We start from the raw sequence: 13,621 nt of genomic DNA, 5'->3' as shown, positions 1-13,621 counted from the left end.
TACTGAAGCATTGTCCATGACTTTGGGGCCTACAGAGAGGAGCTATTGAGCTGTGTGTTGTAAGCAATATTCCTATGAATCCAGCAACACAGCCGGAAGTGGTGAGTTGCTCTCTTCAGGCTTCATTTCCTTTTTGCCACCAGCTCGTAGGCAGCTTTGCCTCGAAAGGACCATCAGCCACTCCTGCCAAGGAGGGGGAAGGGGAGGCTGCTGTCTGTTTACTCTGTGGTAAGCAAAGCAGAAAATTATGTTGTTTCATTCCTCACTACACACAAATTTGGAAGCTGAAAATATTTAAAAAAAAAAAAAAAAATTAGAAAATTCTTTTTTAGTCAAACTCCCTCACCACCTCCAGGGTGTGAAGTGTGGAAACAAGACATGGATGTGAGTGAGGAGAGACTGCAACAGCCTGGTCTGCTTGAAGGCTGCTACACTGGCACACTCCATACCTGCACGTACCTGTTCAGGTTCCAGCGTGGTCACTTCGTTCCTGTGACACGAACTCAGTTAGCTTGGAAGGTCTTTTGAGGATCCTGAATGCGAAAGCCGTGGCTGGTCTTGTGAATCTTTACAGATCCTACCATGCTTTTGGTGCTGTGGGGTGTGAGGTGCCCTCAACCAGAAGCTGCCTGCTGTGGGCACCCTATGGGGGATCCCTCTTGGCCGAAAGATGTTGCAAAAACCTTCCTGCTGTCGCCATTGTGCCTCCCCTCAGCTAATTCCTGTTAGCTATGGTGCGTGCCCCCACGTCTCACCTCGTCATGGCAGTCACAACAGAAATAAGCTTAGCAGCTCTCCCGTTCAATTCCCGCTGAGTGTTTGGTTGTGTGAGCAAGAGAGCAGGGTCCTGCCTAGCAACATGGGTTCTATCTGCCTGTGGGAGGTGGCAATAACTAGTACACCCTCATGAGCCAGTACCTTGAGGCCTGGCTCCCTGCAGGAGGATGTAGAACTGTGTCTGGGCCTGTTGGGAGTGTAAAAATTAATGGGGACAGTGCTTTAAGCCTGCCGACTCCTTCCATATAGCCTTGGACCAGTGAGGCAAGTTCTTAGAGGTTATTTTATGAATGTCCCCAAACCTGTCTAAACATAAAGCATCGCAGTTGCAGCAAAGCCCATTTCTACCTGCAGATCCTTGACGCAGAAGTACATATTATTCTGGTATAATTTCAGAAAGCCAGGTAGAAATGAGGAGGGCAGCCTGTGAGAGCAGTCTGCAGTTACCTCTGGTTAATAGGTGAGTATGTTAACAAGTCAGACAGTTCACCTTCCAGAAATATGGGTAATGAGGTCCAACTTTCTTTTGTCTCCACAGTTCCACCAAAGATCTCCAATATCTCCTCGGACATCACCGTGAATGAGGGCAGCAACGTGACCCTGGTTTGCATGGCAAATGGGCGTCCTGAGCCTGTTATCACCTGGAGGCACCTCACTCCAACAGGTAAGAGACCCAACTGGACTTGACTATGCTGATGATTTGTGAACTGTACAGTAGCTTGCTTATCTTCCAACATCAATAGAAAATTTCAATAGTAATACAGACAGCTGTAAAAAAGTGGCAAGAATCTTAAATGCCCTGCAAGCTTGTTTTGCAGTGTGATTTCCCAGGCATAATAACCAGGTTGTCTGAGCAGGCAAATGAAATTACTTCATTAGATGCTCTACAGAATTGGACCTGTAATTCTTTTTAGCTTTGGTCTTCATCTAGTTGCCCCAGTCTCTACTGCTGGTAATGTACAACATGGAGACAAAACACTGCTGGTGCCAGAGAGAGGGTAGAGGATTTCTGTTTAGGTATTACATAGAAGAGGTTCTTTCTGAAAACCACAGAATTTGCTTCCCACCAATTTTCCTTAAAAGGGAGAGGCAAACAGTGCCACAGACAATTTCGTATTACTCTTGACTTGAGCAGATGGTCTTACTGTGACTTGTGAGGTGAGTAAAGAAGGCATTTGATCTGCCCGCTGACTGAAAAGCAGGTTGGAGACAGAGTAGAGGAGAACTCACCAGCTTTATTCTGCTATCTAACTGTACTTTCCATGCTCAAGGATGTGTCAAGCTTGGAAAGAATATCCTTTCAGTAGTCAGACTCCATGGCGTTAGCAGCTTGAGTTGCAAGGAAATCTTCACCCCCTGAAGATTTATCAGTAGGATGGGAAGAAGAGGTAGATTTCTCTTCCTCTGTATCATGCTCTTTGAGTAGAGAAGAATTCTTTACCTGATTTCTTTTGCCACCACATATTATTTCATCTGGAATGAGTGGGGAAAGCACCAATTAGCTCCATATGAATAGTCTTCTGTGATACTCCCATATATGCAAAAGGTTAAAGAGGGTTTGAAGTAGGCAGAGTACAAGCTTTCTGCATTTGCTACAGATAGTTAAGTGATCTACTGCAATTCAGCAGCCAGGGAAAGGCAGAGCATTGCAGAAAGAATGTTGGAAAGAGAAAAGCAGAAAGATACATCAGAACAGAGCTCAATCCAAGAGCTGCATCCAGAAGCCTCTGGATCTTGGGCCTGTAGTTCAGATTCGGGTTACTCAGATTTCCTGTCTCATCCCTTCAGCCAAACCAAAGTCCTCTTGAGCATTCATATGCATGAAAGCCAGATTTGCAGTTTGTATTTCTGGCACGTTTCTTGCAATACCAAAAAAAAAGAAGATGGGGAAAGACTGCTGGGAAGAAGTGGGAGGAGCAGAGCTGATGAGGGGAACACTGCTCCTCTGGTATCGTTGTCACTACCTGACTTTCCTCTTCTGCTGTTTTCAGTATTAAGCATGAGCCTGCCTTTTGCATATATAGGGAAACAGAACCTATTTTTTTCACCTTTAATTATGTATATAGAATCTTCTAGCTCTGGTATTTCTGCTTTTAAGATTTATTTCATGTGAAACCTTCCATCTTACTGCTGCATCAATCTTTCAGTCTTCCATCTAACTCTTTGTTGTATTCAGGTAGGAAACATTCCCTAGCTATTCTGTGAGCACAGCCTAACATTGTTCAAGTTAAGGGCATTACAAGGAAACTAGCTTAAATCTTCATGAAAACTAAGGCCTGGTACACTTGACATGCATCGTTCAGAGCAGTAATAAGAAGATTCTTGTCCTGACTCATCACTTTGGCTGCATGTTTATGCTCTGTGGGTTTTTTCCACTTGTACTGCCTACTCTGTTGTATCAGGCACAGATTTCTTTTTCTTCCTTTTAAAAAGGCTCCTCAGAGCAAATCTTCATTCTGGCTGTCCCGTTTGGTGTGCAACAGAACTGGGAAATCCCATTCCCACTTTGACTCCAGGGTCAGTTTTTCTTGGTCTGTTGTTCAGTTTTCCAGCATGCTTTTCACACTTTTTCTCCTGTGCTGTGTGTCTCAGAGTTGTTGCCTTGTTAGCCATCTCAGTGACCCCTTTCCAATCCATCCTCAGTCCTTCCCTCTTCAGTGAAGCTTGCCAAGCATCCTCTTCCTAACTGAGTAGAGCCAGGGCTGAAGAGCAGGCAGTCCCCCGTCTGTCACCTCCATGTCTCACTGCTTGCTGTTCTCTCTCTTTTTCCCCATCTCAACCCATCTGTTATCTTTTACAGGCACAGAGGAGCTGCTTTCAGGCAGGCATCGAGTCTTTAAGCAGCATGTAGCCCAATAAGGCACTTGTCCCAAAATGGGGGACAGAAGGGCTTCTTTTACATGTTTTCCTTGAGGTTGACAGTTAATATAAATTCCAAATCTATTCCAGAGCTGTTGCAGTTAGAAACATGTCTTATCTTGGAATCTCCGTTTTCCAGAACTGTAAGGCATTTTGGCTCCCTTTATGCTAGTTTTGAAGACATCTGCTATGCATCAAAGAGCTATTTTAGATCATTGTAAAGGTTTCTAAAATATATCTCTCTCCTTGGATTTTTTCATGGTTAAACTCGTGACTGCAGAACTGGAAGAACAAGCATTATTGAGCTTGTGTAGGAGGTTTTGAATGGACAGGTTGTGAAATTAAACCAGCGTTGGGGGGTGAGAGGGCCAAATTACTTTTTCTTTGTTCAGTCTCCTCAAGGAGTTCATTAGTGAATTTGTCTGCCATTTCTTTCATTCATTGACTCATCAATAGTGTTTGTTGGCTAATTACCTGAGTTAGGACCATAGAAATGATTTATTTCTTGTTGGCTGGGAAGTAGAAGATACAAATGCAAAGGGAAAGCGGTATCGCTACTTATGCAAAGAAGGCAGAGATGCATGTGATAGTTCATTTAAATGCTGCTGGGCCTCAGGAGTGATCATAACCCACTCATCTGCCTATCTGGGAAGTTTAAAAAATTGCTTTATAAAATGCTATATTGCTTCCTTTGCTGATACTTCAGTAAGCAATTGAATTAGGTGTTTTTCTCATATCAACTATAATTCTCAAAGCCCTGAAGCAACCCATAGGAAAAACCCCCTCTCCTTACCTTGTGTGACAGCTAAAGTGTGGCTGTGGTTGTTGACTGTAGTGGTAACACTTGGGAGGAAGGCAGGTAAAGGGAAAAATACTTTAATAATTCTGATAGCAAATAACAATACAGATCAGCTTTAATTTAATGAAAGCAGGGATGAAATTCCTTGGAACAATGCAAGTTCTTGCTCTCTACTCTCATTCCTCTTCAGATGATTGACTGATTGGGTTTTGATAGAGCAGATGGAGAGAATCAGCCAGACCCTTTTCTTCCTTATCCAACAGTCTGTTACGCTGTAGGACAGTGGCAACCTGGTCTAACTAGTTGTGGATAGTTTAATAGGCATTGCCTGGGAGCACAAACAGTTTCATTAGGTCTCCTCCTCTAGCCATCAGAGCTCTCATGAGATCTCCGACATACAGCTTCCAGCAACAGGCCAGCACCTCCCTGCTCAGAGTCCATTCCCCTTTCTGTCACTCACGACACGGCTGCGGGCTTGTTAAGCCTGCCGTGCCCTATGACTTTTGCCATCCCAGTTTGCGATGGTAAACCATGGAAAAGACTGTAGCAGCTCTCTGAACTGGATTTGTCAGGAAACTGTGCTTTGTTCAGTTAGAGTGGAGATGAGTATTGATGATTTCCTACACAGACAAGTTGGCGCTTGTCAGCATTAGAAATCTTTCACTAGGGGATATGCTATAGTCTCCCATCTCTTGAAAGGGACAAAACCCAAATTTTCCCCTCTGCGAATTTGTATGAGGAGTGGGTGTTATCCTGTTGTTTTCTTCTCCTTAATATTATCTCATAGCCTCCATGATCCATGGCAAAAATATAATTATTTTTCTTTACTGAATGTAGCCCAGTCAGATTCCAGTAGTTGCACCACAGCCTGGACAAGGTCCCAGCACAGGGCCATGTATCATTTATCATGCAGACATGTTCTGTGTGTGCTGCCACAGGCAGCCTACCCATCTATGGCTAGTTATGTTAGCAGGTACTCTGTTTTCCCTGTACCATGCACCAAGATAACAACTAACGCAGCCAAGAAAATAATCCAGTAAGATAGTTTAGAGATGGTAGACAGTGCCTGCTTTTGAGCACATCTTAGTTTTACTTCACATCTTTCTTGATGTTTATTTATTCAGGCTAAAGCGTCTTTTTCCTACCCATAAGATGCTGAGATTACAGTCCAGAGGCTTTAACATTTATCATTCCTCGTCTCTCCATGTTATTCAGACCCATGCTCAGTACCCGGTTGACTGAAAAAGAGCTACCTGGGAAAAATAAAGATTCATGCATGTTCGTATTATTATCAACACACTCCCTCTCAATGGAAGCCCTAAAAAGTGCTCCCTCACGAATTGGGTTAGCGACAATATGAACATGGGCAGTCGTTGTGAGGTCTTTGCATTACCAGAGATCTCGCTGCCAAGCCTGTTGTCTGGGATGGGCAGAGCAACACAGAATGAAAAGGCAGCTCCTGTCCTGAGGAGCTTGTACTCAGGTTAGCAGAAACAGTCCTATTCATGTTTCTGCTCCTTTCCCACAAGGCATGGGTGGCTGAGACCTCCCCAAGGGCCTTGCTCTTGGGCACTGTGGCATGTGCCAGCAGATTGGTATCCATCTGTGGTGGCAGCCCGAGAGGCTGTGGCAGGGAAACAAAGCTATGTGGATCCCTAGGGGGCTCAGCTCAAGGTCAAACAATTGTGGCTTTTACTGGTTGTGCATAACCAGCTGAGGAGCAAACAATCCAGTTCTAGAGCAGTTACAGAGTTTGAAACTTGTATAAAACTGCCACGTTTCTCATTCCCAATCCAACTTCCCCAGCCTTAGCCCAGCAAGGCTGTTTGATAGAGAAAGAACAATCTGGATTCTCCCAAATTCCACCTGACAGTCTAAAGATACCCACTTTGGCTCAGAAAGGAGCTTAGTTATTACAGTGGTAATCACAGCATAAAAACCAGTCTAGAGCAAAGCAGATAAGTATTGATTGCAACACCCAAGTTTCATGTCACAGCATAAAATGAAAGGAGATGTGAAGGCTTGTCAAATATGCCAGTCTGATTCTCCCTAGAGGGTGCTAGAAATTCTCATTGAGTCTTAGAGAATTTGCCACAGCCTGGGAAGTTTGGAAGGGACAGAGAATACCAAAAAGTGCCTGGATGGGCTGTGTAATTGAGACACTATACATATAATATGTTTATAAACAGCTGTAGAACTCATTGCCATGGAAAGTTATTTAAAGACGAGAACTTGGCAAGACTCAAACAGTTTGTGTGTTCCTGAGGATAATGTGAACAAATCTGGATATTCTTGTTATTCACAACAAAAACATTGAAAAGAATGTTAAACTCCATGCTTTGGGGCTCAATTACTAGAGATCAGGATGAGACATAAACTGAAAGAGACAGATTATCTCACACCCCCGCTCACTCATGTATCTTCCTTCAGTGCTTGCCAGTTTCCTTGTAGGGCTGAACACTGAACATGAGGGAAGCAGAGAGCTCTCTGAAGGAATGAGGTTCAAGATGACCATGTGGTTCACATGGGCGACTTTGATCTTTATGTCTCATGTTTATTTGCCTCTCATTGCTGTCCAAGCCCAAAACCTTGCTCCTGCACTTTGTGTTGCACAGGAGAGCCAGTTTATTCCTAAAGAAGATAACAAGCAGAAAACCCTCTGCCATAATCACCACAAGTCAGCCCTGTAGGCACTAGGTAGTGATGAGTGAGAATGGGATTTTCTGGTAATCTAAACCATTTGGATTTAGCCCACCTCTCTGCTGCACTCTTAAAACCTCAGTAAAACAGTTGTGAAGAAAAGTGTTGTTCTGGAGGATTTTGGTTCGGTTTGGGTTTGATGGGTTTTTTTGTGGTGTTACTGTTTCAGTGCTTCTCATGTCACAACCTTCTCCCCCTCTAACTGCTTTTGCCTGATCAGGAAATTTAAGGATTTTGTTTGACCCTGGGTTTTAGGATGTTGGAGGGCAACTGATGATTTTTAACTAGGTCTCTTTTTCCTCCCCCCTTTTTTTTTCTTGCATCCTCAAAATGCTATCTGGCAAAAAAAATGTGGTCTTGTCTTCAACAGAGGTCTCTCACTTTGTGTCTTACACACTCCCTACACTCCCTGTTTGTTTTAGGATGCTTTCTGAGATGTCTTTTTCTTTCTTTGTCTAGTCTTCATCTTATCAAACATTATAGGAGAGGGGGAAAACAAAAAAAAAGAAAATAAGTATGTTGACTCACAAAGAACCTGGGAAACAAGCTAAAGTTTCAACATTTTCAGGGCTTCTTCAGAAGGCATCCAAAGTTGTTTCAGCCTCTGTTTGCTTCCCTCTTGCCCTTGCTCCACATCTTTTACTTTCTTAGAAGTCCCCTCTTCTTAGTGCATAGCACACAAGCAGGAGGCCCCTGTCCCCATCCTCACCACTAATAAACTTAAGTCCTGAATGTCCTCTCTCCCAGCACACTGGAGAGTTTTCATTTCTTCCTTCTGTGCCCAGAGAGACACACACATTTCATAGAGATTCTTCCTATTGTAGTGGTGCCCCATTTGGTTCCTGTGGTCTGTGATGCTGTGTCAGTACTGTCGATGCATGAAACATTCAATTTCTTAACATCTTTGGTTTCTCTCTCCTGTCCCATGGCAAAGAGGGACAGCAAGGCCTCATAAATATTTTGGCATTTCTGGGCAACAGGTGAATAAATCTGCTGTAAGGAGGGAGCTTGCCCTGCTGCCTTCAGCTGTGGTCAGAGGGGAACATCTGGAGTCTTCTTGTCAGTGCTTGGCTGCTCCATCTCTGCCCTGTTGTTGGGAAGATGTGGCAATTGTGTACCACGTTAGTGGCTTTCCTGCGACGTATAAATGCTGTTCTTTACAGCAAGCTGCGAGTCTGGGGAAGTCGGCTCCATTTTTTCTTCTCCCAGATGGGTGCCACTTATAGTCAGCCACCATGTTGGAGTCTTTTCCATGGCATTTTAAAGACTGAGCTGGTTTGTGTCCATATGAAAACTTTAATCCACCTACAGAAGAGCAGCTTTTTTCTAGTTGATTGCATGCTGTAATATTGCTGTTTGCGCAGTGTGTACAGTCACTATCTCTACCCTCAAGGCTAGTGCCTCTCAGTGGAAATGTTCCTGGTTAGTAGGAACATTCAGTAACAACCAGCTGCTTCTTTCTCTCCCTCCTTCCATGAGCCGGTCTTGATGCAGCTGGGAGGGAAAACTGAGCACCCAAGAAAATGAGAGTTCAAAATCTTGCATAATTAATGATGACAGATCAAGGAATTGCCATGCAATACCATAAGTAGCATCTCAGCAGCAAATCAATGAACCTCACCAAATTCTCCATCATTCCCACCAGCACAAACCCATTGAAATCAAAGGACTTTTGTTGTCCTGTTATGGCTGGGACTAAAAGAGGAAAGATCTGCTGCCTACCCTGCCTAGTGTGGTAGATGCTGTTTATCTTGCCCTTCTTCCCTACCAGCCTTCCTTGTGCTCCAAACCTGCCATCGAGCACTCTTGTATCCTACCTATGTGAAGTCAAGTACAGCAAAACAAATTGGAGAGAACTATTGAGTGCAAGACACTGACAGTGTGTGTGTTACCGTGTCTCCCCCTAGTGATCCGAACTAAGGAGTCTGCTTTGGGTCTCTTGTGGTTGGAGCTAGTTGTTTGGTGATGGGGCATCTCTGGGTTCACAGGTGCGAAGGGCTGTTATTTTAGGACTGGCTCCCATTTCCCCTGCCATCTGGAGATTGTATTCCCCACTGGCAGCTCTGTGTTTACGGCTGTGGTTCACATCTGAAAATTTAAATGTGCTTGTAAAGATACAGAGAGGTTGAGTGTGAATTAAAGAGAGAAAAAATTCACAGCATTTTAAATTTAATACTTTCAATTCAAACATCTTTAAGAAAGCTATCTGTAAGAATAAAACGGAAAGGCTGCATTTTTTCCCCTTGTAGCTGTAATCTATAAGTACTTTCACTTTAGGCAAGCATATTTCTCACTCTCTCTTCACAGTAGGAAAGAGGCATGCCAATAAAAGGGGAAAGTTAAAGTAGTAGCTTATAGCTGTTCCCTGCTTTTTTTTTTTCATTTAAAGAGAGAGACCTCACCATTTTTGTTACTGTGCTGTTGTGTGGCTTCAACTGATCTCAATGGTTGCATTACCTTCACTGCCTGATATATTCTGCACTGGAGCCAGAGCTACTGTCTCCTCTCATCTGAGGACCCCAGCGAGCATGGATGACAGCATCCACTGCAGCATGCAGATCCTGCCAGGACAGTGATGTCTGGAGGGAGTTTCCTGTACAACCCCAAAGCCTTCACCCCTTCTAGCTTCTCCCACACAGCCATCTGACTGTCTCTTGCCTCTGCCTCCACCCCCACACCAGTTCCACTGATGAAGCCGCTTGGCTTATATATCCCAGCTCTTCCAATAGCTGGAAAATAATGAGAGAGAGAGGGAGAATGGAGTGGGGTGCAGGGAGGAGGAAGAAGGAAAACATGATTTGCAAGAATCTCCTGTACAGAGGTAGACCCAGAGCAAAGAAAAAGCCAGCTCCTGGGGCAAGACATCCCCAATGTACTCGCCGTGATGACCACAGCAAGGCAAGGTGTCGTTCAGCTTCCTGTGGTGTGGAGCTTTTCTACCAGGTCTGAATACAGTCAGTGGAAGTGGGAGTCTCCCAGCTGAAGGCAGTGAGCTGTTTTGGTAATGTGAGGCTACAGCAGACCCTGGTGATGTGAACGTTTGGGCTCTTTTTCCTTCCTCAGCCTCCTTTATGAGCATTTCGGAAATGTGTTTTCAGACCATCCCTCTCTTTCTTGAGTGAAGGAAAGCATGAGAGCCTGAAAACATGATTCAGGGATTTTTTTTATTTTTTTATTTTAGGAGATGCACATTCAGAAGTGTTGTTCTTATTTCTTGTGCAGTTACTTTTTCTTTCTCTCTGAACAGCACATGAAAAATATGACTCTTCTCATCTACTCGGTACTTTTTCATGCACTGGCTGAACAAATCATTCTTTCTCGTAAACGTGCATCGAGCGCCCACCGCAGTGTTCCTGCGGCACAGGAGCAAAGCAGACAGCAGCAGAGAGGCTGGGAGGGGCTGGTGAGTGCAAACTCATCCAAGGGAGCACCTGATGCAGCCTTGGAAACTCATGCCCAGTTTGGGGTGACTTGAGCCATTTGAAGGGTGAGCCTGTCCTGCCAAAGGATCAGCACAGGCTGCCAGCAAGAAAAGTGTAATGCAGGTAATGATGGCCTGGGAAAGGCATTGATCATGAGAGAGTTCAGTTGTCATATGGGCTGAGGGCCATGGCAGAATGGAAAGGTCATGGAATGAGGACAGGACCATATCCATGGCAAACTTTATTGGGCAGCTCATAGAGCCCACACCTTGTCCCTGCTTATGTGCCACGAAATGGCACATAAGTGGGACATGAGCTGGCCGCAGTTGGGGTAGGCAGAGGCAAGAGCAATGAGGCCTCTCAGGGGGTCCGTAGGCTCCTCATAGGGATGCCTGCAGGTCAGTGCTCTGTTGCACAAGCATGACTGAGAATGGCTGGCAGGGTCATCTTAGTATATGTACCGTGATGGTCAGCATGTGTCATTACTACCAACCTTACTGGCTGTGCAGCTGGTAGGTCTGTAAAAGCCACATGAGTATGCAGATGCACACTGCTGCATGCGTTATTTGTGAGCATTTCATTATGTGTTCATTTTTATGTTCACCATGCTTGTATCTGTGCATGCACTTTGCTGCATAGGTAAGCTTTTTGATGCCTTATGCACCAACCTCAAAGGCTTGCATTTACTTAATGGTGGAATTGTGAAACATAACAGTAAGCATGAAAAATAAAAGCAGAGGAAAAGAGAGACAGTAACCTGAGTCATACTGTACCTGCCATCCTTTGACTGTGGGGCATGAATCTGTACAGCTGTTCAAAGCCTGTCTGTACAGCCTAAACTACAGCTGCATGACAGGGGTAGAGAATAAGTATTTTTAGTGTCAGTCATGTTAAGAGACAAAATTTGAGAAATTCCCTGAACTGCAGAAACTCAGATCAGGCTCCAAACTTTGCAATTCCAGCCTTTCTCTGACATACTGACTTCTATCTACTGCATTTATCTCTGCTGTACTTGGGCATCTTCCAAGCAAATAAATAATTGGTTCCTGCTTCTGTCTCCGCTTCTGCCTAAGGGGCTTAAAGTTAATTTGTGCTGACTGTTAGTCTTTGGTAAAGGCTGCTATTGTAAAAGGAAGTCAGGGCATATATGGATAGATGGTCCTTGCACTCTGAAATTGTAAATGTCCCCATTTCCTGCGGGAACATCTACAGTCACTCGACTGCTGTGAAGAGGATTCCTTGTAGCTCTTGGGAGCTTTCCAGGGTATGACACAGGTGGAGATGGAAAGTCCACATTCCCTTAGAAGTTCTTTCAGCAAGCCACAGCTCACAAGCCTAGAGCTGCATGTACCGTAACTTGGGTGAAATACAGGCAAGTGGGGAGGCAAATCGCTCCATGTGAGAGGCCGGCTTGTGCCTCAGGGAATGCCAGAATGGGTCTCCAAGTCCATGCACACAGCAGAGGCTGGAAGGGACCTGGGGACAATGAAAAGTCACATTTTCCATGCAGCGTCTCCTGTGTGAGACTCAGGGAAGATGAGAGAAGGAGACTGTTAACTTGAACAGACAAAAGTAATTAGAGGAGTAAAATAATAGATTAATGAGCAGCCAGTGTCTAGGGAACTTATTAATTATCAGTAGAGGATTTCCTTCAGCGTGCAGGCTGGCCGAGGGCATGCAAGATAGCAACCAAAGCTGTATTCCCGTTTAAGGAAGCTGCTAGGGAATTAGTGGCACTGGGTGTCTGGAGAACGATAGCAGAGGTTGAGTTAAATGCTTCCTTTGATTCTCGTGTTATATGTGGCTCAGGTAGCGGCTGAGGAGGAGGGGGATCTGGGAAATGCTAGATTGTATCTGACTGATGTTAATAATGGCTCAATAAAAATGCTCTGATAAGAACACATTAAAGTTGCACAGTTAAGCACTCACAAGCCAGGTAAGGTGAGATTTAAGGTTACAAATGCAACCTTAACTCTTCTCCTGCTGAGTGTACCTTAGCAGGCAGCCTCTAATTAAGGGGCATTGGGCTATTTCTCAAGTAATATATCATAACATTGCTTAATGCTCTCTTCAGCTTTGGACAGGTGCACACAGTGTCTCGTGATATTTTGCTTTTGTCTGTGTGCGCCTGATGAAACACAGAGTCCATTTTAATTACGGCACTGAGAATACTGCATTAGTTGTAGCTGAACCAAACACAGTGGTTTAGATACAGTGTCCATTTAGACTGTTTAGATACAGAGCAACCCACCACCCATTCTCTCAGGTCACCATTTCATGTGTCAGAAAGCAGTAGGCATGGAAGATGTTGATATGAGCTGCAAGAATTGTTGAGTATGGGGCTTTCCTTTCTAAGGACTTATTTCGACTCCTTTAGCTCACCATATTGTTGTGGTTTTTTTTACCTAGTTGCTTTACTGAACTATTCAGACTATTTACGGGGCGAGGTGTTACCCGTCCCATCAGACTGTGCCACAAAACATGCCTTTTTTCTGTCAGCCAGGAGGTAACTGTTCATGTATTGATGTGTTTTTCATTTAGCGCTCCTACATTTACAGCTTTCACTCTCATTGCATGTACAATCATGGTGATATAGTAGGAAAGAGAGATAATGTAAAGGGCAAATCTGTTCTTGGAGAACATTGCAGAAGTGAACAGATCGAATGTGTTTAAGCCACACATTGTAGATCTGACATTCTTCCTTGATAGTAATGCTGAGTCGTTAGCTATCCCATTGAACACAAAGTCTTTTGAGGGGAAGCCATCCCTTCTGCTATGGAAGTCCTGAAGTAAAAAACTCTGTCCTTTTTTTGCATGCCCTTACTACTATAGTCTTAGATTTCTCACAAGCCTCTGTCCCTGTGTCTGGCAAACACAACCTGCAGCACCCCCTGCTATCCCACCACTCATCCTTGCAACCATGTAGGGAGACCTGCTTGGTTGCATTTGAAGCAAATATCCAGCATTCTTGGACTTACGAGTGTCATCAAGTCTGTTGGGCATCATGTAAGTTGGGGTGCAGGCTTGCACGTCTGTTTGTGAGCATCTAAAGCAGTTCAGATGC

At 44.4% G+C, this 13,621-nt stretch overlaps 1 protein-coding gene across 7 annotated transcripts in view; it reads left to right on the top strand.

Moving 5' to 3' along the window:
* Positions 1-13,621, top strand: part of LSAMP (limbic system associated membrane protein) — a 1,035,828-nt gene that overhangs the window by 915,637 nt on the left and 106,570 nt on the right. For all 7 annotated transcript variants that reach the window (XM_065063106.1, XM_065063121.1, XM_065063104.1 and 4 more), the window contains one exon: positions 1,316-1,441. In XM_065063106.1, the coding sequence (XP_064919178.1) occupies positions 1,316-1,441 (126 nt within the window). The remainder of the gene's footprint in view (positions 1-1,315; positions 1,442-13,621) is intronic.

The sequence above is a fragment of the Columba livia genome, chromosome 1 (genome assembly GCF_036013475.1).
Source record: "Columba livia isolate bColLiv1 breed racing homer chromosome 1, bColLiv1.pat.W.v2, whole genome shotgun sequence".
Taxonomy (NCBI): Eukaryota; Metazoa; Chordata; class Aves; order Columbiformes; family Columbidae; genus Columba; species Columba livia.
The sequence above is the reverse complement of the archived record's forward strand: the minus strand, read 5'-3'. Positions and strand labels throughout refer to the sequence as shown.